This window comes from Cololabis saira, chromosome 16 (genome assembly GCF_033807715.1).
Source record: "Cololabis saira isolate AMF1-May2022 chromosome 16, fColSai1.1, whole genome shotgun sequence".
Taxonomy (NCBI): Eukaryota; Metazoa; Chordata; class Actinopteri; order Beloniformes; family Belonidae; genus Cololabis; species Cololabis saira.
The window spans coordinates 41111763-41139254 of NC_084602.1; the positions used below are offsets into that span (position 1 = coordinate 41111763).

Here is a 27492-nt window from a genome sequence, read left to right on the forward strand (position 1 = left end):
TTCCTGTTGAACTTTTCCAGTCGCTTCTGGAGCTGCGCGGACGAGGTGAGTGATTTTGCTGCAGAAACTCCTTAAACCTGAACCTTCAGAACCGGTTCTGGTTCTAAAGGTTCTGGTTCTGGTTCCCTTTACCCCCCAGACCCCCCAGAACTCTCCCAGGGTGCTTTGCGGCGAGTTTCCGGTCCTAACCTCCTCAGTCTCACCTGTCATCACCGGTGTTTCTGTCAGTCCTTACTGTCTGCTTCTGCGCATGCGCACAGTCCATTTTCAAAGTTTGCATCATTTCTTGCACGATTTAAAAATGATAATATGGGATGTTGAATATTTGATCCTTCAAAATACATTTACCCATGACATGAATTCATTACACTTTGTGAACATTATACGATAAAGAGAAGAAAAAAAAAATTCTATGGCTTTATTTTTTATTCATTCAGTCATTGGCCTTTATTTAACCAGCAGGTCATTAAGAACATTCTTATTTACAATGACAGCCTGACAAGAGACAAGGAAGTGGTTTAGGGAGTAAAGCAGTAAAATTGTAGCTGTTTTTTATTCACATATAGAAATGATTGTATATAACCCACCAGGCTTCTTCCTTTCCTTCCATGTTATTTCAATGTTTTTACATTTATTGTGCAATTTGTCTTGTATTGCTAAATAAATAAATAAAAATAAAGTCTACAAACGTAGAAAACCATCAGGGAGCATTTTTTGGCAAAGCAGCAGAGTTTAATTCAGCAGTTTAGGGAACGTTAGTTCAGACCGGAGCAGCTTGAATTGCTACAGAAGAATGTTGTGGTTAAAGTGACTCATTCAAAAATGAGTCACACGTTTTTATGGTTTCTTTTCTGTCAGAAAGAGTTAGTGTCTCAGCTGCTGCAGTTTTACGGGTTCTGGTCTCTGGTTTCTGCAGTTTTCCAGGTTCTGGTCCCTGGTTTCTGCAGTTTTTCAGGTTCTGGTCTCTGGTTTCTGCAGTTTTCTGGTTCTGGTCTCTGGGTTTCTGCAGTTTTCCAGGTTCTGGTCTCTGGGTTTCTGCAGTTTTCCAGGTTCTGGTCTCTGGTTTCTGCAGTTTTCCAGGTTCTGGTCTCTGGTTTCTGCAGTTTTCTGGTTCTGGTCTCTGGTTTCTGCAGTTTTCTGGTTCTGGTCTCTGGGTTTCTGCAGTTTTCCAGGTTCTGGTCTCTGGGTTTCTGCAGTTTTCCAGGTTCTGGTCTGAAAGATCCTCGTGTTTGTTTTTCTGCTGCACCGTAAGAAAACCAGGGAAAAGAACCAAAGTTAATACAAGCTTTTATTATATCATGCACAATGTTTTCCTCACTTTTCTCAAACCACATGGGTAGGAGAGAAATACAAACTGTTGTCATCAATCCAGTCGTATTTATACTGAAAAAGGAGGTGTTTTGTACGTTATAGGAGCAGCAATTTTCCAGGTTCTGGTCTCTGGTTTCTGCAGTTTTCTGGTTCTGGTCTCTGGTTTCTGCAGTTTTCCAGGTTCTGGTCTCTGGTTTCTGCAGTTTTCCAGGTTCTGGTCTCTGGTTTCTGCAGTTTTCTGGTTCTGGTCTCTGGTTTCTGCAGTTTTCTGGTTCTGGTCTCTGGTTTCTGCAGTTTTCCAGGTTCCAGGTCTCTGGTTTCTGCAGTTTTCCAGTTTTCTGCTGCAGGAATGTTTAATGTTCAGGAAACCCGGATTGTTTTGATGACTCAGCCCAAGGCAGATTCCTGAGGGAGGAGTTGCTGTTTCCTACTGGTTTCTGACATTCAGTGCGTTTACATGAGAAGTTTAATTCCTCTTTAATTCAGAATTAAAGTTACGATTTAATATATATTAAAAACATTAATAACTACGTATGTCCCGATACTTTTTTGGCCGATACCGATGTTTTGAAAATGCCGTGATCGGCCTGATCGCTCGGGACAACACTACTTTTCAGTCGTTGTTCAACATGATTATTGGTTTTGTGTGAAATGTCAATGCTGTGCACAATGATTTTTGGTGTTGTGTTGTTTTTGTGTTGTCATGATTGAATAAACTTCATTCATTCATGTAACCGTGGCCGGTGTTCTGGTCCTGGACTGCCGGGTCCTGGAACTTTGGTTCTTTCCGTGTACATTTTATTAACGTTTACCCCCTTGAGATGAATCATCTCGTTTTCGAGGGGGTCCAACAAAAAACATACAACACATTACAAAGCAGGTACATACAACACACATAAGGCTCTCACACAGAAACCCGCCCACACACCAGTCAAGACCTACCAACCCCAAGAACACAAGTAAACACTGCATATAATGCAGTAATAAGTAGGGCTGGGCGATTTTGGACAAAAATAAAATCCCGATTTTTTTCTCTGAAAACCCGATTTTCGATTTCGATTTTGATTTTTTTGGTAAAACTACAAAACACAATGGAATAAATTGTTTCAAATATTTTATCTTTATTTTTAAAGAAAAATAGCAAACAAATGTCCCTATTGGGAATGAAGTGCAATTGAAAGATCCTGTAAATCCTCCTTGAGTTTAGTAAAGTGACAACATTTACAATTTTCTTGACCAAACAAAGACGACTAGACGAGCTCTGTCTGTAATGCAGCTGCAAAAAAGGAAAATCCATTTTCCGATTTTCCGTTTTTTAACATCGATTGTGATTAATAAATCCGATTTAAAATCGGTTAATCGCACAGCCCTAAGTAATAGCAACAAGAACAACAATATTAATAATAGTCATTGTCGTCATCATTATGATACAATATATGAAGAAATAGATACATTATATATAAAATAAATAAATAAATAAAATGAGAAGGCAATACCACTAGAGCAGGGTTTGCCAACAGGTGCTCCACGGCCCTCTGGTGGTCCGTGGCGGTATTGCAGGTGGTCCGTGAAACTGTAAATGGAAAACAATAATTTAAAAAATATTTATTTATTTAAACTCAATTTATTTTCCATTTACTATTCAGTTTTTTTGAATAATTCACCCATCCAAATTATGTCAAATGAAGGAGAGTGAACTTTATTATAAGCCTCTTGGCTTCCTATTAGTCATTTTTCATTGACTGTTTTTTAGTTTGTTGTTTTTTTTATAGCAAAAGATGCAAATAAAAATAGACACTGGTGCAAATAAATAGCCTATATAAGCCCATACTGTTATTTAAAGGCAAGGTGCAAAATAAAACGAACATCCCAATAGCAGTTGGTCCCCGAGTTGCTTCTTGGTTATAATGGTGGGACTAGAATAAAACCAGTTGAAAACCTCTGCTTTAGAGCCTGTAATAAAGTTTATATATATAATCCACACAGCAACGGACACAACTCCATTCATTGTGTAAAGAGAAGAGTCGGTCTCCACCACCTTCTCTCTTATTGGACGTGCCGAGATGTCGTCCCAGCACGGCACAGTGAAATTAAAAAATGTTCAATTTGGGCAGGGTTTGTGCAGCACAAACCCCGCGGCAGGCGGCCTCTCGCCCGCAGAGCGGCCCACTCTTGCGCCGGTAGCACATAAATGAAAGCCGGCGGCGGTCTGCGCTTTGCGCCCTCTCTGTGAAAGAGGCGTGTTGTTTATCCCGGGGTGCGGAAGAGGAAACTCCTTCCTTCATTTCTGACCAATCAGAGAACAGTTGGTTCATTTGTTAACAGCTTTGAACCGCTACAGACTGTATCGAAACAACTGTATCGATTTAGCCCCTGAATCGGAACAAAACTAACGGGCCACGGGTCTGAAAGCTCCATTAATGTATAGATTGGCATGATAACAGTCTACTGTATGTCCACTTGTACCCATGTGCTAGGGCTGGGCGATATATCAAGATTTTAATATATCGATATATATCAAACGCGATATGGTACGAGATAGGGCTGCACGATTCTGGACAAAATGAGAATCACGATTTTTTTGCTTAGAATTGAGATCACGATTCTCTCACGATTTTTTTCCAATATAAAATGTATTGCACTTATTACTTTAACTTTGCAACAGCTGAACAAAAATATAATAACAATAAACATCTCTTGTCTTCTTTACACAAACCTAATTTAAACAATAATAACAATTTTGAACAATATTTGTTCCTCTCTGAGTTGAACACCCTTTCAGAAAGGGGACTTGTAACAGATCCTGTAGTTCTGAGGCAACAAATTATTCCTCTGGCTGGTTTTTGCTGTAACAGCTGACATTGAACATAAAAACAATAAACATCTCTCTTGTCTTTAAATAATTTTAACAATAACAATTTTAACTATTTATGTGCAATATGTGTCAGGTGATGAGAAAGGTAGATGTTTCTCCAAATGTAATCCACAATCATTAACAAAATATAACAAACATGACAACATGATAGTTGACCATGACAGGACTACAAGACTACAACAACCTAGAACATAGGCCTAGTCCTTTTTTTATGCAGCCATCTTTAAAAAAAAAAAAAAAAAAAAAAATTTTTTTTTTTTTTTTTAAATCGTCGTCATTTGGAAATGAGATCGCGTTCAAGCATGAATCGAGATCGCGATTTTTTAACTATTAATCGTGCAGCCCTAGTACGAGACAATATCGTTTATATCGATTAAAAAAAAAAAATATGGTTTTGATATAGCTTATTTTGTGACGAATTGACTTGAATGTTTTATTTGAGATTTGCACAAATGTTTTGTTATTTGCACAACTGTCAACCTCAGTGGAAAAGTCTGCCTGTTACTGTCTACATTGTATTAATTACAGTGTATTTTAATTTAATTGTTATGCAGGAAAGGGGTATTTGTTTTATTTTATTCAAGAAGCATTTTTATTCTATATATGCAGGCAGTTTATTTTTATTTCATTTGTTTTATACATTTTGATATTGTGCAGACCTCTGTTAATAAAGGAACCTGTGTGACATTTGGCACGAGGCTTTGTATTAAAACTGACTGTTTTTTAAGGGTTTGCCTCAGAAAAAATGAAGCTAACAGAGATGCTAACAGCGATGCTAACAGAGATGCTAACAGAGTTGCTAACAGAGATGCTATGCTATAATGCTTTGGGGGAAACCCCAATTATGGCACAGAAAAAATATGGATATATATCGAGTATCGCCATTCAGCTAGAAAATATCGAGATATGACTTTTGGTCCATATCGCCCAGCCCTACCATGTGCTCTGTATTATTTTCGTTGTGTTGGTTTTGCTGCTTTGCTTTGAAAAATAATTTAAAAAAAAATAATGTAACCGGCAGTGTTCTGGTCCTGAACTGCAGGTCCTAGATCTCCGGTTCCGTCCATATAAATGTGTACCTGGTCTCTGCAGGTCCACCATGGCCCAGCAGCAGCAGCAGGAGTTCCAGCAGAGCCTGGAGGAAGCTCTGTCCTGGATGAGGGCCGTCCAGGACCGGCTGAGGGCCAACGACAACACGCAGGGGCCCCGGGACGCCCTGGAGGCCCGGCTCCGGGAGACCGAGGTGAGACGCCGGTTCTGGTCCCAGTCCAGTCTGTGTTGGGCCACAAAGGGGGGGCTGGTTCAGTTATTAGAGTTATTCATAATTGCCTTACAATAGTTATTAATAAGTAGACAATTTCCTCGCAGAAATTTCGAGAGTGCCACGGCGGGCTGCTGCACATTTGTGTACATTTTACAAGCAATAAAGGTGAAGGACTCAATACCGAGTCCAATGACACCACCCATGACTCTCTATGTCAAACCATTCAAAGGTTATTACAGAAAATAGGTAATAGGCTAACAGAACCACTAACAGAACCGCTAATGGAACCGCTAATAGAACCGCTATTGGGACCGCTATTGGGACCGCTAACGGGACCGCTAACAGTGTGTGTGTGTGTGTGCGTGTGCGTGTGTGCGTGCGTGCGTGCGTGCGTGCGTGCGTGCGTGCGTGCGTGTATAAGGGGGGAGTATTTAATATATATAAAATATTTATATATAATAATTAATATATACATATACATATATATCCCATGAACCTGTTCCCAGCAGGACTGGGGATCATCTAAGGTCAAAAGGTCAGGGTTCAGATTTCTCCATTTTCCAGGTTATAGTATATGAAGTCTGTACTGACTGGGTCATGTGACCAGTTCTGGGTCAGTCTAATCAGTCAACAGCTGAGCTCTGGTTGCCGGGCAACAAAAACCTCGACATGAGGAAGGTTCCGGACTGGCTGTGAGGAAAAACCCCAGCTTTCCTCAAATAACTCTGATTTGTGAGAAAACCATAGCTCCTAGCAGAAAAACAAAGACATCGTGAGAGACACAGAGCCCGGCAGATTCTGACAATCTTAATTTTATTCAGATATTCCTTAAAATGTGTTAATAACGGCAGTTCGAAAACAAAGTGAGATTTTTTTGAAGAAAATGTTTGATTACATTGAAGTAAATGGAGACTGAGGCAGGAATTGTCGCCGCTTTAGCCATCGCCGTTTAAATTTTGTGCATACCCCGCCTGTCAAAGTCACATTATATGAATCCCAACACCTATGTCTACAGCTACACTCTAGATTTGACAAAAAAGTGATTTCCAGTCCTCGCTTGAGCGCTCATATCTTGAAAAGTGTACATTTTAGGAAAAAACAGTTCCAGGTTTGGAGAGAGAAGAGAAGTTTTCCTCCGTTTTGAAGTTTGAATGACAGTTCTACGTGCAAGTATGAGAAAGATACGTGACTCTGAAAAAAGGTGAATTTGGAGTTTTTCCAACCTCCTTCCAGCCACACTGTAACATTCTGCCCCATTCACTTACATGGAAAAATCTCCCCATTAGTTTGGAAATTTGGAAATGTTTTTGCACTTTGTGCAAAAACTATTTGTGCCATCGCTCTTAAAATCCACAGTACTGTAGTTAAATTCAGGGCCTACAACTTTCTAAATCGGTTCAGAATTTTTCGAGTAACGGTGTGCGAGTGGTGAGGCCCCAAAGTTCTCCCAAGGCATTCCGGATGGCGCTAAAAGCGCACGTTTTTGCACGTTGCGCAAAAACGTGCACGCCAATCGCTAATAAAAGTCATAGCACACGATTCCCGCTTAAGGCGCACGTTTCTACGTTTTTACTTTTCGCGTTTTCTCAAAGCTGTAGGAGGAGTAGCGAACCAAAGTTTTTTCCGGAAAATGAATAAGAAAAATAAACCCGCAGGATAACATTAGTGCCTCTGGCTTTGCCAGAGGCACTCCTCCTCCTTTGCTATTGCATAGCTTTGGAGGAGGAGTGCCTCTTGCTGCAGCCGTGGCACTAATAAATAAAGAAGATGACTTATCAGAATGAATCAATCCAAACGGGGCACCACCTGACTCATCAGGAAATAACAACTAAACAGCGAAATCAGTCTCAAAGTAGCTGCTATTCCTTACATGCCAGTCTGTTGCCGCCACCGTTGTCTCCACCGCTACCTTTAGCTCACCACCTCTACCTTTATCTCTCACCATCGCTACCTTTATCTCTCACCACAAAACAACAGAAAACACAATCAACACTAACCACTTTAAACTAAATCCTCCCAGGCACAAAAAATAAATCGGCTGCGGCCTTTCCTGCGGTTTGGGGTCCATGTACAATGAGGAGGCTGTTCCTTATCCCCGAAGGGCCGTAAATGCAAATCCTGCTGGGGCTCTGAGTCATTATGGAGGTTCCTTTGTTTCAAACCAGGCAGTCAACTGTAAGAAAATCAAGGCTGGTCTGAGAGTCGGGCCTTAAAGTTGTAATGAAGGCTTCCCATGTTGACATAGGACTGTGGCCCAACATCTGGTTCTGGTTAGATGTGTTCTGGTCTCCAGATGGAATCCTGCTGAACAAAACTGGAAGATCCTCCAGATTCTGGTGATTTAGGGGGAAGACTGTGAATCCATGCCTGCTTCTGAAATGTTCGGTTATCAGGACCAGGACCAGAGTACAGGTACTGACATCAGGACCAGGACTCTGGTCCTAGTCCTGATGCTCAGGAGAATTGGTTCTCGAATGTAGCCGACTCTGGTCCCTGGACCGACTCTGGTACGCCCGGATCTCAAACCTTCTCCCTCCTCTCCTGCAGAAGATCCAGCACTCGGAGTACGAGGGCCGGCTGAAGATGGAGGCGGCTCTGCTGGCGGCCGAGAGTCTCCTGCAGGACGAGGACGAGGAGCTGAAGAGCAGCACTCACCTGCAGCTCCGGGACCTGAAGACGCTGTGGGAGGAGACGGGAACCTACATCGTCCACTGCCACAGGTGAGACGCCGGGGCCCGTTTAATTCCTCTTTAATTAGGGCCCGAGCACTGACAGGGTGATGAAGGCCCTAATGTATCTGTAGGAAATGTTCTTGTTATTTTTATTTTTCCGACGAAATGAGGGCCTTTTTTCCCCCTAAACGTGCCCCAAAAGTCACCAAATTTATCACCAAGCCAGTCCTGGTGATAAATGTGATATTTAATGGTTTGCATTAATGGGCGTGGCCTAACGGCTCAACAGCGCCCCCTAGAAAACTTTGTGCCTCACAATACGGTTTGATGTATATGCACGGAAATCGGTACACACCTGTATCATGTCACAACTTAAAGAAAAGTCTCTTGGCGCCATGGCCCAAACCCAACAGGAAGTCGGCCATTTTGAATTATTCGTGTAATTTTGCCGCAATTTATGCCATTCATTCAGCCGTTAATACGGGCCGAACCGTAACGTGCACCGAGATGTGTTATACATCAAAATGTGCGTCTCCATCCTCCGACAACACGCATTACTTTTCTCAGTCAAAAGCGTTACCGTGGTGACGATAGACGCCAAAAAGCACGCCCCCCCTTCATCTGATTGGTCGATATTTGATAGTTCCTACTTTCTGCAATAACTTTTGAATGGTTTAACGTAAAGAAACGTGGGTGGTGTCATCGGACAGGGTATTGAGTCCTTGACCTTTATTGGTGAAAATTGCACGCGTTCATCGCTGCTTGCAGCTTTAATTCTTTATCTTTTTTTTCCTTCTCCCGACTAAATGAGGGTCTTTTTTTCTCCTAAACGTGCCCCAAAAGTCACCAAATTTTGCACCAAGCCAGGCCTGGCAAAAAATGTGATATTTAATGGTTTGCATTAATGGGCGTGGCCTAACGGCTCAACAGCGCCCCCTAGAAAATGTATACAATTATACAATCGAGCCCGTCGACCCAGATTGACATAGAAAAACGAAATTCGCTACACATGTAGAACATGTCAAGACGCACCAAAAAGTCTCCTGCACAAAAACCCTAACACCAACAGGAAGTGAACAAACTAGTCCTAGGGATTTTTCGTTCAAATATGATGCGTGACAATGGCGAACAATCGGCCATTTGATTCAAGATGGCCGACTTCCTGTTGGTGTTTGGGTTTTGGTCCAAGAGACTTTTTGGTTGATATTTGATAGTCCCTATTTTCTGTTATAACTTTTGAATGGTTTGATATAATGAGTCGTGGGTGGTGTGTGTCATCGGACTCAGTTTTGAGTACTTGAACATAATTGGTGCAAATTAGCCCCGCCCCTTCTTCTGATTGGTCCATATTTGATAGTTCCTACTTTCTGCCATAACTTTTGAATAGTTTGACATAAAGAAACGTGGGTGGTGTCATCGGACATGGTTTTGAGTCCTTGACTTTTATTGGTGAAAATTGCACACGCAAGGGCCCGTTCATCGCTGCTTGCATATTTAATTTTATTTGTTATTTACTGTCTAATTATGTCTTGCCGCTTTTAATGTTGATGTAAAACACTTACCTTGTGTTGAATTGTGTTATATATATATATATATATATATATATATATATATATATATATATATATATATATATATATATATATATATATATATAAATAAACCTCCCTTCCCTCTCAGCCGTATCGAGTGGGTGTGGCTGCACTGGTCTGAGTTCCTGAAGGCGTGCGAGGAGCTGCAGCTGTGGCTGGTCCGGCAGCGCCGCGGCCTGGACGCCGGGCCGGAGCTGCAGCCGGGCCTGCGGGAGAAGCTGTGGCAGCTGGACCAGCAGCGCGTGGCCGTCAGCGACGTGCACGGCCAGGCGGCGCTGCTGGAGCGGCTGCTGGACGAGGCGGCGGCGCTGCACAACCGGACCCAGGACCCCAGTCTGGACCCGCAGGCCCAGGAGAGGCTGAGGGAGGACTACAACGAGGTCCGGGACCGGGCCGAGGTGAGGGGCACACTTATAGAGAAGCTGAATCAGCAAACAGAGAAGAATGTACACGTGTGTGTGTGTGTGTGTGTGTGTGTGTGTGTGTGTGTGTGTGTGTGTGTGTGTGTGTGTGTGTGTGTGTGTGTGTGTGTGTGTGTGTGTGTGTGTGTGTGTGTGTGTGTGTGTGTGTGTGTGTGTGTGTGTGTGTGTGTGTGTGTGTGTGTGTGTGTGTGTGTGTGTGTGTGTGTGTGTGTGTGTGTGTGTGTGTGTGTGTGTGTGTGTGTGTGTGTGTGTGTGTGTGTGTGTGTGTACACCGGTATGAACATATGCATGTATAGTACCGTATTGACCCGAATATAAGACGACCCTGATTATAAGACGACCCCCTCTTTTTCAAGACTCAAATTTGAAAAAAAGACTTTTTTTTAACACAAAATTATATTTTTATACAGAAAATAATGACAGTACATCTGAAACAAATGATTATAACAATATATTCGAGAGAAAAAGCATGTTATCTTGACTATTTGAAATCATTATCTTGAAGTTTGCATCATAACTTCTCCTCAGCTGCCGGTTTACCTGCCGAACTTCCACCCACTTTTCTACACATTGGAGAAACTACGTTTCTCCACTTTCTGTTATCTCTTCTCTTATTTTTTTCTCTTTTCTTTCTTATGGTATTTTTTATTTTTCTTCTTCGTGACAGGGGTTTCTATGGCCTGGGGAGTTAAGTTCAGCATTGGCTTTAAAGATATCTGGCGCCATCTAGCGGTGTAAATGGGTATAACGTCTAGACCCCGAATGTAAGACGACGCCCACTTTTTCAGTCTGATTTCAATGCAAAAAACCCCGTCTTATATTCAGGCCAATACGGTATGTAGGATTTGATGTATAGACACAATACACACACATTATTATTATTATTATTATTATTATTATTATTATTATTATTATTATTATTATTATTATTATTATTATTATTATTATTATTATTATTATTATTATTATTATTATTATTATTATTATTATTATTATTATTATTATTATTATTATTTTGTGTAGCCTCATGATACTTCATTTGTTCTTTTTGCATCTTTTTGCATCTTTTTGTTCTTTTCTATTATGTTAAAAGGCAAGATCATATTTCTGCTTCAAGCCCAGACCTTTTCGGTCAAAATAATCACCATGTTGACCAAAGTAAAACCTATAAATGTTTCCTCAGGAACGCCTGGCTCTGCTGCAGAAGGTCAGCGAGGAGCACCAGCAGTTCCAGACCGGCGTCCAGAGGTTCCAGTCCTGGTTACTGACCAAGACCAGGGAGCTGACGGAGTTGATGGAGCAGGAGGAGCCGGCTGAGAGCAAGCTGCACGCCCTGCAGGTGAGTCTGCTGCACGCCCTGCAGGTGAGTCTGCTGCACGCCCTGCAGGTGAGTCTGCTGCACGCCCTGCAGGTGAGTCTGCTGCACGCCCTGCAGGTGAGTCTGCTGCACGCCCTGCAGGTGAGTCTGCTGCACGCCCTGCAGGTGAGTCTGCTGCAGGTGAGGCTGGTACAGGTGAATCTGCTGCAGGTGAGGCTGGTACAGGTGAATCTGCTGCAGGTGAGGCTGGTACAGGTGAATCTGCTGCAGGTGAGTCTGGTACAGGTGAATCTGCTGCAGGTGAGGCTGGTACAGGTGAATCTGCTGCAGGTGAGGCTGGTACAGGTGAATCTGCTGCAGGTGAGGCTGGTACAGGTGAATCTGCTGCAGGTGAGTCTGGTACAGGTGAATCTGCTGCAGGTGAGGCTGGTACAGGTGAATCTGCTGCAGGTGAGTCTGGTACAGGTGAATCTGCTGCAGGTGAATCTGCTGCAGGTGAGTCTGGTACAGGTGAATCTGCTGCAGGTGAGGCTGGTACAGGTGAATCTGCTGCAGGTGAATCTGCTGCAGGTGAGTCTGGTACAGGTGAATCTGCTGCAGGTGAATCTGCTGCAGGTGAGTCTGGTACAGGTGAATCTGCTGCAGGTGAGGCTGGTACAGGTGAATCTGCTGCAGGTGAGGCTGGTACAGGTGAATCTGCTGCAGGTGAGGCTGGTACAGGTGAATCTGCTGCAGGTGAGGCTGGTACAGGTGAATCTGCTGCAGGTGAGGCTGGTACAGGTGAATCTGCTGCACGCCCTGCAGGTACTTTTTAATCCCAGTAGTCACGTCATTTAATTCACACATGCGCATGTTTATGCCCAAAAGAGGAATGTTTTATTGGACATGAGAATAACTAGTGCCATGTTTTTACCTTTAAATATGTTTAAAGGTATGAAAACATTACAGTTTTCAGTTATAATTGCATAAATTGTTTATATTTCATTACTTTATATACTGCCTTGGGGATTAAATTTGCATAAAATGCTAAAAACTATGTTTATCAAAGCATTCTGGGAGCTGATTGGTCCTTACAGCATCATTAGCTGCAATACTTGCTGTTGAATCTGAATATAATACTAGTATTAATATGTTGCAGAACTACAGTTTAATTGATTTTAATTGAAATTTTTATTTCGAACATGAAACAGTAGTGAATACAAAACAAAACAATAATAATCAATAATAAATAAATGTAAGTAAGAAAACAAAACAAAAAAATATAAATAAAAACATGCATCCATCATAACATCATTAACATGCTCGAAAAGGAGTAGGAAGAAGTAAAAACGTATTAAATCCCACCCCCTAAACTATATTTCTTTATGATCAAAATTAATTTAATTTCTATGCAAAAAACCAAAGATATATATATATATATATATATATATATATATATATATATATATATATATATATATATATATATATATATATATATATATATATATATATATATATATACACACACACAAATGTTATATGAATATTTTTGAACTTTGAAATTTAAATCTTTATTTCGAGCATATTAAATAAAAAACAAAAAAGAAAAACAATTACACAAAACATCAGAAAAGAATACAACGATATAATACAAACGTAACGATATAAAACAAACGTAACGATATAACAATACAAACGTAACAATAACACAAACTTAAATTAAATAAAAAACAAAAAAGAAAAACAATTACACAAAACATCAGAAAAGAATACAAATAAACAGTCATTAAACAAATCAAATATCGGAATCAATTTGGATGGATTCAAATCGTGATAATTGATTCTGAATCTTCAGAATCAGAATTGAATTGTTTCTTGACATTTACCGATGCGTCCGGTCTCCCAGGTGCTGGACGAGGCCGTGGCCTGTGAGGAGAAGACTCTGCAGCAGCTGGAGTTGGTGGCGGACGGCGTGCGGTCGTCCTCGTCCCCTCTGGGCGCGGCGGCGGCGCAGGAGGAGGCGGAGGAGCTGCGTCTGGGCTGGCAGCGGCTGCGCCAGGGCCTGGCCGAGGCGGGCGAGGGGCTGCGGGGACGCCTGGACGCTCACGGCCAGTACCTGGACCGCTGCCGGAGGCTCGGGGACGACATCGGCCGGCTCAGGGGACTCCTGCAGGGGCTGGACCGGGAGCTGGGGGGGACCCGGGACACCCGGGAGAACAGGGACCAGGAGAACCGGGACGGGACCCCAGACCCCTCCGAGGATCAGATGGTCGGCCGCTGGAGGAAATACACGGTACGATGACGTCTTTATGGTCCGTAGTAGGCAAGTTTATTTATACAGCACAAGGTCATTCAAAGTGCTTTACATCAACATTAAAAGCGGCAAGACACAATTAGACAGTAAATAACAAATACAATTAAAGCTGCAAGTAGCGATGAACGGGCCCTCGCGTGTGCAATTTTCACCAATTATAGTCAAGGACTCAAACCGAGACCGATGACACCACCATGACTCTTTATATCAAACCATTCAAAAGTTATGGCAGAAAGTAGGAACTATCAAATATGGACCAATCAGATGAAGGAGGGGCGCGCTTTTTGGCATCTATCGTCACCACGGTAACGCTTTTGACTGAGAAAAGTAATGCGTGTCGTCGCAGGATGGAGACGCACATTTTGATGTATAACACACCTGGGTGCACGTTACTGTTCATTACACGATTAATTGAAAATGGCAGACTTCCTGTTGGGTTTCGGCCATGGTGCCAAGAGACTTTTCTTTAAGTTGTTACATGATACAGGTGTGTACCGATTTTCGTGCATGTACGTCAAACCGTATTGTGGGGCTTGAGGAACAAAGTTTTCTAGGGGGCGCTGTTGAGCCGTTAGGCCACGCCCATTAATGCAAACTATTAAATATCACATTTATCACCAGGCCTGGCTTGGTGCAAAATTTGGTGACTTTTGGGGCACGTTTAGGGGGAAAAAAGGCCCTCATTTCGTCGGAAGGAAAACAAGGAAAATTCCTACAGATACAATAAGGCCTTCGCACTGTCAGTGCTCGGGCCCTAATGAAATAAAATTCTGAGAAAAGAAGGTAACATAATAAAATGCACAAGTTGCTGAAAACTAAGGGCAGTAGAGTACCGCAGGTACACATCTCATTCGCGGTTTTCAGTTTTCAGTATTTAATTTAAGACTACGCTTAAATAACAAATAAAATAAAATAAAATAATAAGAAAAGAGGTAAAATAATAAAATAGTAGAGGGCTGAATTGGGATCGGGTCCCCCGGGACCCAACACAAATCTGGCAGGAGCGGGCGGTTTGAACTCTCCTGCAGGCGGCCATAAAAAAAACAATGCGGGATCGGGATTAGGATTGTAGTCTAGGGACAAGGTGGAAATTAATGACCAAATAAACCTCAATGTGTGTGTGTTCCAGGGCGTCAGGAACACTCTGGTACTAGAGGAGTCTCAGGTGGAGCAGCTCAAGTCTCAGCTGAAGGATCTGTTCAGGTTCTCCGGAGATTCCCGTCACCTGTCGGACGACGTGCTGGCCGTGGTTCGAGAACACCAGAGGTGAGTGTCACCTGGAAACTCTTGGAAACACCTGGGAACTCCTGGAAACAGCTGGAAACAGCTGGAAACAGCTGTCAGGCGCTGCTTCAGACAGGAAGTTCATGAGTTCTGAGCAGGAGCCGAACACCGAAGTCGTCACGAGTTGATCAGTGATTTGTGATGGCGACGGAGCCTCTATGCCAGGGATGTCGAACCCGCGGCTCGCGAGCCGCATGCGTCTCTTTTCCCGCTGTCATGCGGCTCTTGCGACTTTATCTGATGGTGCAGTGAAAGACAGACACGTAGGAAGTGGCGAGCAAAATATGCTGCGACTGGAATTGAACCTGCGTTGCTGTACAGGGGAAGGTTTACATGAGTCGCCTGATCAACCTGTTGAGCTATACGGGCGCCAGCGCTTCACTCTCAAAATGGCAGGGAAAAATGCACGGCCAAATGAAAATATGAAGATGAACACAGGACGTTTTAACAGAGTGGGAGAGTTTAATATAAATAATATGAATCAAATATTAATATTTAAGCAACACATCCCAACAGGCCGTAGTATATGCGCATTATATCACAGCTGAGCGGCGTCTCCGACCCGACGTCAAGTGATGCTTTTATAAAACGGTTACCAATAATGTAAATATGAAAGAGGAACTCACAATATAATTTATGTAGTTCTTAATTAATCATAAATACACATTATCCAGTAAAAATATCCCCACTGTGGAAAACAATAGTCGATCTCTCCGTAGCTCCGCATGTCGGAGACAGGAACTCCTCCATCCATCCATCCATCCATCGTTAGCTCCTCCCCGCTAACGTTAGCTTCTCCCCAGAGATCAACGTTTACCCTCAACATGACTTATTAATTGTTAACGAAAATAAAAAATAAACTTTAACACCAGCTACTTTCTGCTACCTGCTGTAACCGTCAATAATCTGTACCAGTTGGTTGTTGCCATGGAAACATTGTTGCTTCCCTGACGTGGAATGATCTGCTGTGATGAGACTTTAGAATAGAAGCCGTGGTATAAGCTCATTATACCACAGTTAACAACCAATCATATCATTATACCACAGTTAACAACCAATCAGATCATTATACCACAGTTAACAACCAATCAGATCATTATACCACAGTTAACAACCAATCAGATCATTATACCACAGTTACCAACCAATCAGATCATTATACCACAGTTAACAACCAATCAGATCATTATACCACAGTTAACAACCAATCAGATTGCAGGATTTCACCTTTCCGTTTTCAAATGGTATTTTTCTGTCTCAGAGAGCAGGGAGTGAGGGATCATGGGTAGTTGATGTGGATCTTTGCAGTAACACAGGAACCAATTGTGTCTCTTAGCCACTGACTGGTTGGACACCCCTGAACTATGCTGTGAGCAGGTTCTGGTTCCGATTCTGACCACCTGGTTCTGGTTGTCAGTGTGAAGTGCAGGGCGACCCGGCTGGTGTCGGAGTCTGAACTGGGCCTGAGGAGTTTCCTGCAGGATCCTCTGCTGCTCTACGGCCAGTGGAGCCACGCCGTCGCCACGGCGATGGAGGGATCGGCCAACGTCAACGACTTCTGCCACATCGCCCTGCAGCTGCAGAGGATCCAGGTAACACACACACGTTGGGGGAATGCAGGGGAGCAGGACGTTGGGGGAATGCAGGGGAGGCCGGACGTTGGGGGAATGCAGGGGAGGCCGGACGTTGGGGGAATGCAGGGGAGCAGGACGTTGGGGGAATGTAGGGAGCTGGGTTGGTTCTGGGTTGGTTCCTGGGTTAGAGTTAAGGTTCCCGGGGTTATCCCTAACCCTACGGCCTGGTCCTCTCTGTTCCAGGGCCTGCTGGAGGACGGCTCCCGCCTGCAGGAGCGTCTGGCTCTGCTGCAGGTGAAGGGCGAGCTGCTGGACTCCGTGTTCGGCCCGGATCGGTCCGACGGGCTCCAGGGGGAGCTGAGTTCTGCCGTCCGGAACCGGGAGCTGCTGCAGGAGCAGCTGCTGCAGAGGAAGAGCCGGCTGCAGGTACCGGCGGCTCCGTAACGTCTCCAGAACCAGCAGAACACCTGAGACTAACCCGGTTCTGTTCCAGGGCCTGATTTCACGAACCAAAGACTTCGACGAGGCTTACGGGTCGATCAGAACCACGCTGGCCGGTTTCAGGGAGAGACTGCAGGCCATCGACGTCCCACAGCCCGACATCCTGGCCAAGAAGAGCCGGCTGGACCAGCTGATGGTGAGTCGCCTGACCGGCAGGAGGTGCAGCTGTTTGCAATTGTTTCTTTAACTGGCATTTGAATCTGGAGATGGACTGTGACTTTTTAAGGCTTTTATCATTCAACTCATTCCAGATCTGTGTTTCTTCGACACACAACACTCAAACTTGTTCCCACAAGTTTACGTTGTTTTCCTATAATAAGGTGTTTATGTCTAGTTGTGTGGGCTGCCCAAAATAGAACCCTGTGGAACCCCATATTTGATGTGTCTATATTGAGATTTGTTGTTCAGTGAGCACGTCCAGAAACCAGACCTGAGTCCTCTGAGATCTTCTTCTTCTCCTCAGGTGGTCCACAAGGACCTGGAGGACCTGGAATCTCACATCGTTGCCATGGAGACGCTGGTTTCCAGCAGTCAGAGCAACAGGAGTCGGTTGGAGAAGCTCCACGGGGACTGGACGGATCTGCACCGGACGGTGACGGTGAGTCTCCACGGGGCGGCCGTGGTGCTCACAGCGCCACCCGGTGGTGGGAGGACGGGTTCTTAACTGACCCTAACCCTAGTGCACTCTAACTCTAGTGCACCCTAACCCTAACTCTAGTGCACCCTAACCTCCCAGAACAGATAAGAACACGTCATTCCCACTATTAGATTACGCTCTGATTACTGCAGATTACTCAATAGACATAAAGAACTGCATAGAACCTCCTAAAACCTGGTTCTGATGGCCCTCCCGCCCCTTCTTTCTCATCTCCTGCCCCCTTTTCTCATTCCAGGCCAAGGCCATAGAGAGCGAGGACGCCGTCTGCGACCACGAGTGTTTCCACGGCAACCTGCTGGGCGTGGAGAAGTGGATGATGGTGATGAGGCAGAAGCTGGAGTCGTTCAGCAGCCCGGCGGGCGGCTGGAGCGTGGAGGGCCGACGCCACGAGGCCGAGGTCCGAGTCCGGTGACCCGTTAGTTAGTTAGTCAGTTAGTTAGTTAGTTAGTTAGTTATCTTTACGAGGCCGAGGTCCGACATATGCCGATCCGTCAGTAAGTCAGTCAGTCAGTTAGTTAGTCAGTTAGTTAGTTAGTTAGTTAATTATCTTTACGAGGCCAAGGTCCGAGTTCTGGTGACCCGTCAGTCAGTCAGTCAGTTAGTTAGTTAGTTAGTTAGTTAGTTAGTTAGTTAGTTAGTTAGTTAGTTAGTTAGTTAGTTAGTTATCTTTACGAGGCCGAGGTCTGACATATGCCGATCCGTCAGTAAGTCAGTCAGTCAGTTAGTTAGTCAGTTAGTTAGTTAGTTAGTTAATTATCTTTACGAGGCCAAGGTCTGAGTCCGGTGACCCGTCAGTCAGTCAGTTAGTTAGTTAGTTAATTATGTTTTTGAGGCCGAGGTCCGAGTTCCGCTGATCGGTCGGTCGGTCGGTCAGGGTTCGGTTGGGAAGCAGAGGGACGGTCTCTGATCGGTCTTTTAAAACCAGACTAAATCTTTTCACGAGTGTAACCATGTCTGGAGTGGATTAAAAGCCTCCAGACAGTGAGAGGGGAGTTATACATGTGTTTGGATATTTCTGTCTGTGAAAGAACGCAGGTGGAAAATGTTATTGACTACGTTTACATGCAGTCAAAATTCAGGTTATTGCTAATATTCCGGTTACTGGAATATTCCATTTACATGCGTGAGCAAACAGGGTTATCCCTGGGATCATAATCGGGTTTTTAAAAACCGGAATATGAGCAAATTCCGGTTATTCAAAGGGGTTATTGGTGTTTACATGGCCGTACAAAACTGGGTTATTGCTAATATTCTTGTTAGAAAAGGGTTATTGATGCATGGAAACGTAGTCATTGATGAAGAAAACGTCAGACCAGAGGTTTATCTGGTCGGACTGAGGCCGTTCTTGCTCCGTCCCCGGACCAGAGGACACGTCTCAGAGCAGAGGACACGTCTCAGAGCAGAGGACACGTCTCAGACCTGAGGACACGTCTCAGACCTGAGGACACGTCTCAGACCAGAGGACACGTCTCCGACCAGAGGAGAGTTTAAGTTGAGAGCAACGGTTAGCCTGAGTGCAGGATGAACACGTGTCTCAACTCAAACTACCACTTGTTGATTATGCAGATATTGTTTATCAAAATACTCCAGATACCCATCTTAACCCTCTGACTGTATTATTAATTCATTATGTAGATTTGTGTTACGTTCCTTTCAGAACACATCATTTAGACTTTTTTCTCGACCTTTAGACTTTTTTTCAACATTTTGACTTTTTTCTCGAGATTGTACTTCAACATTAATCTCAACATTTTGACTTTTTTCTCAGCATTTCGACTTTTACTCGAAGTGCATAATGAGAAAAAACAATCTTCCCCCAGTTATAACTAATATAAAAACATGCAGCATGTGTTGTCTTCATTATAAGCCTTATACAAGACTTTTCATTTTTTGCGGCTCCAGACTCTTTCAACATTTTGGGTTGCCGACGCCTGCTCTATACTGTAATGCAGTGTTTCTCAATCCTGGTCCTCATGGGCCCCTGTCCTGCATGTTTTAGATGCTACCCTGCTTCAGCACACCGTGATAAAAGTACCTGTGTCATCAACAGAGTTGTGCAGACCTTGGTGACAAGCTAATGAGGACATTTAATTAGAATCAGGTGTGTTGGTGCAGGGAAACATCTAAAACATGCAGGACAGGGGCCCACGAGGACCAGGGTTGAGAAACACTGCTGTAATGTGATGGATTGTAATGTTGTATTTACTTGGGACCCCCTTGTAAATGAGACGGCACATCTCAAGGGGCTAAACTTTAATAAATCCTGAACTTCCGTGTGTGTGTCGTGGTGTCCACCAGAGGGCGCTGGGCGAGTTCCCGGAGAAGGAGCAGCAGCTGCAGCAGACGGAGGTCCAGGCTCAGCTGGTTCTGGCCCAGACGGCGGCCGACGGACAAGTCCACATCCTGAGAGACCTGGAGAGACTCCGGGACCTGTGGGTGGACCTGTACGACACCAGCCTCAACCTGCACAGGTACGAGTCACTACCGAGTCTCAACCTGCACAGATACGAGTCTGTACGACACCAGCCTCAACCTGCACAGGTACGAGTCTCAACCTGCACAGGTACGAGTCTCAACCTGCACAGGTACGACACGAGTCTCAACCTGCACAGGTACGACACGAGTCTCAACCTGCACAGGTACGAGTCACGAGTCTCAACCTGCACAGGTACGAGTCACGAGTCTCAACCTGCACAGGTACGAGTCTGTACGACACGAGTCTCAACCTGCACAGGTACGAGTCTCAACCTGCACAGGTACGAGTCTGTACGACACCAGCCTCAACCTGCACAGGTACGAGTCTCAACAACATCATCAAGTCCTCCTTGAATGCAACCAGATGAGCTACAACAGCTTCAACACCGTGCTGTTACTCCGACGTACCGACGTATCCTGTATATCCTACGTACCTACATACCTAGGCACCTACGTATCCTACGTTCCTACATTCCTATGTACCTACATACCTACATATCCCATGTATTCTAGGTACCTACGTATCCTACGTTCCTACATTCCTATGTACCTACATACCTACATATCCCATGTATTCTACGTACCGACGTATCTTCGTACCTACGTTCTTATGTACCTACATACTGTACCTACATATCCTACGTAATTACCTGTCCTGTGTACCGACGTATCTACGTACCTATGTTTCCTGCGTACCTGCGTTACTATGTACCTACGTATCCTACGTAACTACCTATCCTACATATCCTACGTATCCTATGTATCCTAGGTACCCAAGTATTTAGGTTCCTACGTACCTACTTGTCCTACGTTCCTACGTTCTTACATATCCTAAATACCTACTTTCTTACATATCCTATGTACCTACATACCTAGGTACCATACGTATCATACGTATCGTACGTATCCTACGTACTTATGTACCTAGGTACCCTACATTTCTTACGCACCTACATATCCTACGTATCCTGCATACGGTAGTAGTAAGTTCAGACTTGTTTTCTCAGGTGGACATAATTTGCACAGAAAGGTTAGATTTTTACCGTCGGACTCTTTGGGAGACGATGTGTAAAATTGCCGCAGATAATGATAATGATCATCATCTGTGTCTGCAACGTCTCTCTCTTCACTGGTCATGTAAAGATGCACCGCACCATTGCATTGTGGGTAATGTAGTGTGAAGTCGTCGTCTTGTCGAGTATTTTAAATGTGCCGCCCGCTGGTGAAATGTATTCTGTAATAATTGTACCTAAAAGTGAAGCTGAAACTCACAAAATCTGAACAGTTCAAATTCCAGTTCATGATCTGCAGAATGAACAAGTTCAAGTTCTTTATTTTCAAATATGTTGTGTTCAGTTCAATGTTCTCACAGAAATGAACTCGTTCATGCACAACGCTGGTCAGGTGTGTGCCGGTGACTAAATGAGCGTCCAGGTGTCAGGTCTGAACAGTGTTTGTCCTCAATCAGGCTGCTGAGCGGCTCCACGGAGGTGGATTCTGGATCATTCAGCGGTGAGCCGGAACCAGAACCAGAACCAGACCTGGTCCCAGCAGTCCGGGGATGTGGGCTCGGTCTCGAAGCCAAAGACGGTTCCGTGTTTGGTGAGGGACGAGGAGAGGCCAGCATGTATGCAGGATCAGGACCAGGACCAGGATCAGGACCAGGATCAGGATCAGAACCAGGACCAGAACCAGGACCAGGATCAGAACCAGGACCAGGAGCAGGACCAGGATCAGGATCAGGAGTGTCCAACGTCTTCATGAAGTCTTCAGCTTCACCCTCCACGGTACCTTTCAATGACTACGTTTACATGCAGTCAAAATTCGGGTTATTGCTAATAATGTATTTCCATGCGTGAGCTAACAGGGTTGTCCCTGTATCCATGGTGATTGAAGTCATCTTTTTATTCACCGTATCGAGGCTAAAAGGCTCCCAAACTTTTGAAGTTTTGTTACGCGCAGCTTCTGTACAGGACGCTGTCATTTTTGTTTTAACCGCCACCGCTCGGCAGAGATTGTATTGAAGTGAGACGCCTCACTCCGTTGGAAAAACACGTCTGGAGACAATTGTCGACAATGGAATTCATTGTCGCCAATTTTGATTATCGATTTTTGTAACAACGTGGATGAATCGTTGCAGCCCTAGTGGCCGGTCCACCCTGGGGTCTGTCCTCGCCGGCCTGTGACAGAGTTATGATGAAGGTTTCTCACGACGGCCTGGTGGTTCTGCAGGTTCTGCAGGGCAGAAAAGGGTCCAGGTGGAACCAGTTTGAGGACTGGCTGTCCAGAGAGAACCAGATCCTGTCAGGTGTTATCAACGTGAAGGAGGCGGAGCTGAGCGACGCGACGGTCAAGACGCGACAGGAAACTCTGCAGGTAAGAGTCAACGACGAAGTGTGTTTTACACGTGTCCTAGGTGTGTTTTAGACGTGTCTTAAAACTTTCTTAGGCGTGTCCTAGACCTTTTAATAGTAATAATAATGACTTGGATTTATATAGCGCCCTTCAAAGCACCCAGAGCGCTTTACCTAAATCATTATTCATGCATACACATTCTCTCCGGTGGTGGTAGCTACGTTTGTAGCCACAGCTGCCCTGGGGCAGACTGACAGAAGCGTGGCTGCCATATCGCGCCTAACGGCCCCTCCGACCACCACCAACATTCATACACATTCACACACATTCTCACTTTTCTAGATGTGTCCTAGCCCTTTCCTCGGTATGTCCTTGACGTGTCCTAGGTTTGTTCTAGACGTGTCCTAGATGTGTTCTTGATGTGTCCTGGATGTTTCCTAGGTGTGTCCCAGACGTGTCCTCGACCTTTCCTCGGTGTGTCATAGGCATGTATGAGATGTGACCTGGATGTGTCCGAGGTGTGTTTTAAATGTGTCCTAAACATTTCCTAGGTGTGTTCTAGATGTGTCCTAGAACGTTCCTAGCTGTATCCTAGATGTGTCCTAGGTGTGTACTAGACCTTTCCTAGATGTGTTATCGATGTGTCCTAGGTGAGTCCTAGGTGAGTCCTCGGCATGTACGAGATGTGACCTGGACTTGCCAGAGGTGTGTCCCAGACGTGTCCTTGACCTTTCCTCGGTGTGTTCTAGATCTGTCCTAGGTAGGCCTGTGTTGAAAAAGTCGATTTTAAATCGATTCTCATATTAATTCCTAAAAATCGATTCATATGTCTAAAGATCGATTTAAAAAAAAAAAAAAAAAAAAAAAAAAAAAAAAAAATAAAATTCATTATTACATTACAACTTTTTTTTTTTTTTTTTTCGTTTTTGTTTTTCGTTTTTTCCCTTATAGATATCAACAGACATAGTCGGGACACTAGTACTAGTCTGTGCATATCAATAAATATATGTGTCTGTTGTTCAATACAACTGATCAGACCAAGCGCAGACACAAGCTGCTCTGATCCAGACGGTGGAGTTGGAACAAACTGTCACACAATGTGGAGAGAACGAGACAGATTCAGGAAATTTCCATCAGGGGATGAAAAAAGAAAAAAACTAAAGAAAATGGAAGAGTTTAATGCTTCTCTGAAAGGCTCGTTTGATAAATTTGTTACAAAAATCACCGATCCAACCGGGTCTCCAGCAGCCGTGGGGCCCCGCGTCGAGGCAAGAGATGATGATGAGGCAGGGGAAGGTATCCAGTATTTTGATGATTGGAGAGTTAAAATTGCACATAAAGACACTCAATCCGACCCGAAAAACCCAAAAATTTCGCGGCCCCCCCCCCCCCACCATTTCGCACAGGGCCTCACAAATCTCCCAGGCGGCTCTGTTAACAGTAACCCAAATCAATATCGAATCGGATCGAATCGGATCGTGATAATCGATTCCGAATCTTAAGAATCGGAATCGAATCGATTCTTGATATTTGAATCGATCCCCAGCCCTAGTCCTAGGTGTGTTATCGACGTGTCTTGGGTGTGTTCTAGGTTTGTTCTAGACGTGTTCTAGCTTTGTTCTTGGTGTGTCCTAGACGTGTAGAACACTTGTGAGTAAAATCCTAAATGACGAGAGGCTTCATGTCTCTCATATTGCGGTTTCCAGATGTTCCAGCTGCTGAAGATGTTTCAGTTTAGCGTCTAGACTGGATCACTGACGTCCTTCTGTGTTGTCGTTGCTGCAGGGTCTCCGGTCCAGGGTGTCCTGGGGTCAGGACCAGTTCCAGCTGCTGCTCCAGGAGAGCGCCGACGGTCCGACTGATCCCGGTCTGGCTGGTCCCGGTCTGGCTGGTCCCGGTCCAGCTGGTCCCGGTCCAGCTGAGGACGTGTCTCTGGAGGAGCTTCGCTACCGCTGGATGCTCTACAAGTCCAAGCTGAAGGACGTGGTCGACATCAGGGCCAGACGCAGGACCAGGACGAAGGTGAGAGGAGGAGGAGGGATTGGATTGTGGTGGGGGGGGTGTACTGAACCCTGTATTGAATAGAATACAATAGTCTTTATTTCGGTCTTAAGCCTTGTACAAGTTATTTTACAAAACAAAATGAAAACAGTAAAATAAACTAAAAATCTATGCTCTGCGTCAGTGTCGTTCTGCGACCAGCAGGTGGCAGCAAAGCTCCCTCCGTCTGCTCCGATGATCTGAGCTCTTCAGAGACGAGTAGGTTCACTGGCCACGGATACATGATGTTTTTTAATTCGGAATTAAATAATTCTGAATTAAACTATTTGGAAAATTGTAATTCCGAATTGAGGTTTACATGGAAAACACGATTGATGGTCTTTCTCCAATTCCTCTCCAGGTCTGGGGGTTGGGAAGGTTCTGATTGGATAGGGGGGGGACCGGAAGTTAAACTACCGGAAGAAAAACTAACTTAGCCGCTACAACTTTCAAAAGATCACAATTTTGATGTTTCTTGTTTCCATCTGTTCTTTTAATGATTTCTATTTATTAAATAAATGGTCTCTGCTCTTGACCAGCGTTTACTGCTGCTGCATCTTGAAACTTTGTTTGGAATTAATTTAAAGAGGAATGAGTGTTTACATGATCGTGGAATTATTCTATTTGGATTTAATAAACCCCATCTGAACCCCATGCCCACATTTCAAATTGGCGAGCCAGCTAGGAGTCATTCAAACAGTTGACCATAACTCGCCCTGTCAGAACCTCCTGAGTAAAACCAGTGTAGGTGATCAATATTCTACCAATACAGAACCTACTACAGTCTTGTATGTTGGCCCTTTTAAGACACATATGTGTTGGCTATTTTATAATTATATAATAATTTCACCAAATTCAAGTTTTTCATGTATTCTCACAACCAGCGATTCAGATAACCTAAAAACAGTTACAGTAATGATTGCAGAATTATTCTATTTGGATTTAAAATCGGAATAAACCAGCCACTTACTTGGGAATTAAGTTTAATTCGGAATGGCCATTTTCATTTGGAATTAGGCGTTTACATGGTCATTTTTACAGATTTTAAATCGGAATTAAAGAGGAATTAAACTTCCCATGTAAACGCACACAGAGTGTTTCTGTTCATCTAACGGAGGTTTTCTGTGTTTTTCTGCAGCAGAAACTCCCAGCCTTTCAGGACGAGCTAGCCGCCAAACCAAAGCCTCAGAAGGTAACGTCGCCGTGGCCGCCCGGCCGTGAGCCCCGCCCCCTTTGTGATGTCACTGATCACGTGACTGTGTTGCAGGAAGCCGGGCTGCTGCAGCGGGTGTGTCGTCTGGCGCTGCTGTTCTGGCTGCTGCTGCTAGCGCTGCTGCTGCTCTCCTTCCTGCTGCCGCTGATGGACGACGGAACCAGCTGCTCGCTGGCCAACAACTTCGCCCGCTCCTTCAGCGTCATGCTGCGCTACGACGGCCCGCCTCCCACGTAGCCGCGCTACGACAGCCCGCCGCCCACGTAGCCGCGCTACGACGGCCCGCCGCCCACGTAGCCCCGCTACGACGGCCCGCCGCCCACGTAGCCGCGCTACGATGGCCCGCCGCCCACGTAGCCAAGCTACGACGGCCGCCGCCCACGTAGCCGCGCTACGACGGCCCGCCGCCCACGTAGCCAAGCTACGACGGCCCGCCAACACCAAACTTTCTAAATAAAAGCTTTAATTGATAGGACATTGATAGGAAAGCCAGAAACACGCCTCACACTCCACTCCGCCCTCTGTAGGCGTGTTGCCATAGCAACCTCCGCCCTCTGTAGCCGTGTTGCCATAGCAACCTGCGTCTCAGCGCTGCGCTTATTTATCTCTATGCAAAAGTCAAAAGCTTGAATTGCGGCAGGAAAAAAGTTTCAGATGAAGTTTGACGTGGCTTTTTTTGTTTTTATGTTCATGTTATTCTTGTTAAACTCATTAAATCATCTGATCCGCTGTTTCCGGTGTTTTCTGGTCTAGGCAGGTCTGGTCCGGTCCGGCCCGCGGCAGAAACACTGTTGTTTCCATGGTAACGTCCTCAGACGACAGTGTTAATACCGCCGCAACACCAAACTTTCAAAATATAAGCTTTAATCGATAGTACATTGATAGCACAGCCAGAAACACGCCACACACTCCGCGTGGTTGCCATGGCAACCGCCGCCCTCTGTAGGCGTGTTGTCATGGCAACCTCCGTCTCGGCGCAGCGCTAAGTTTATCTCTATGCAAAAGTCGGAAGCTTGAATTCCGGCAGGAAAAAAGTTCAGATGAAGTTTGACGTGACTCTTTTGTTTTTATGTTCATGTTACTCTTGTTTGTTAAACTCATTAAATCATCTGATCCGCTGTTTCCGTGTTTTCTTTTGTGTCATGTGACCTCCGTGGTTCTGAAGCCCGGCGTTTGTTTTTTACGTTGTGTTTTATTGTTAGAATAGAATAGAACAATAGAATAAACTTTATTGATCCCCCAGAGGAGAAATTTACTTACGCAGCAGCAAACACACACACTCTCAACAATTTTACAAAATACACATGAAGTATGAAAAGGTATAATAAAGTATATCCTAAAAAAAAAAAAAAAAACAATAAATAGCTAAATAATTAAAAAATGAGCAATGTACAAAAGAAATACTAAACCCGAAAAACGAATAATATACATGTGCAAAAATACTGATTTGATTTGATTTTTATTTTGTACATGTAAAATAACAATTAAAGAGAAGATAAGAAAACCTGCAGCTCCATCCTGATCTCCACCTGCACCTGATTTAATTTGATTTTGATTTTGTACATGTAAAAAACAACAATTCAAGAGAAGATAACAAAACAAAACAAAGAATTTCATACTTTAACACTATATATCTTATTTA

At 44.3% G+C, this 27492-nt stretch overlaps 1 protein-coding gene across 2 annotated transcripts; it reads left to right on the forward strand.

Annotated features, from left to right (window-relative positions):
- Positions 1 to 26968, forward strand: syne3 (spectrin repeat containing, nuclear envelope family member 3). Of its 2 annotated transcripts, XM_061744130.1 has the most exons (18): positions 1 to 45; positions 5279 to 5429; positions 7998 to 8170; positions 9803 to 10112; positions 11320 to 11475; positions 13343 to 13729; positions 14880 to 15016; positions 16452 to 16626; positions 16852 to 17034; positions 17102 to 17245; positions 17573 to 17707; positions 18003 to 18164; positions 20066 to 20238; positions 21711 to 22029; positions 22475 to 22618; positions 24383 to 24619; positions 25776 to 25829; positions 25905 to 26968. In XM_061744130.1, the coding sequence occupies exons 2-18, from the start codon at positions 5286 to 5288 to the stop codon at positions 26085 to 26087; spliced, it is 3216 nt and encodes a 1071-aa protein (XP_061600114.1). In that variant the 5' UTR covers positions 1 to 45; positions 5279 to 5285; the 3' UTR covers positions 26088 to 26968. The 2 variants fall into 2 exon arrangements, with proteins under 2 accessions (XP_061600114.1, XP_061600115.1); XM_061744131.1 differs by lacking the exon at positions 1 to 45 and having other exon boundaries at positions 25779 to 25829.
- Positions 26969 to 27492: the final 524 nt, after the last annotated feature.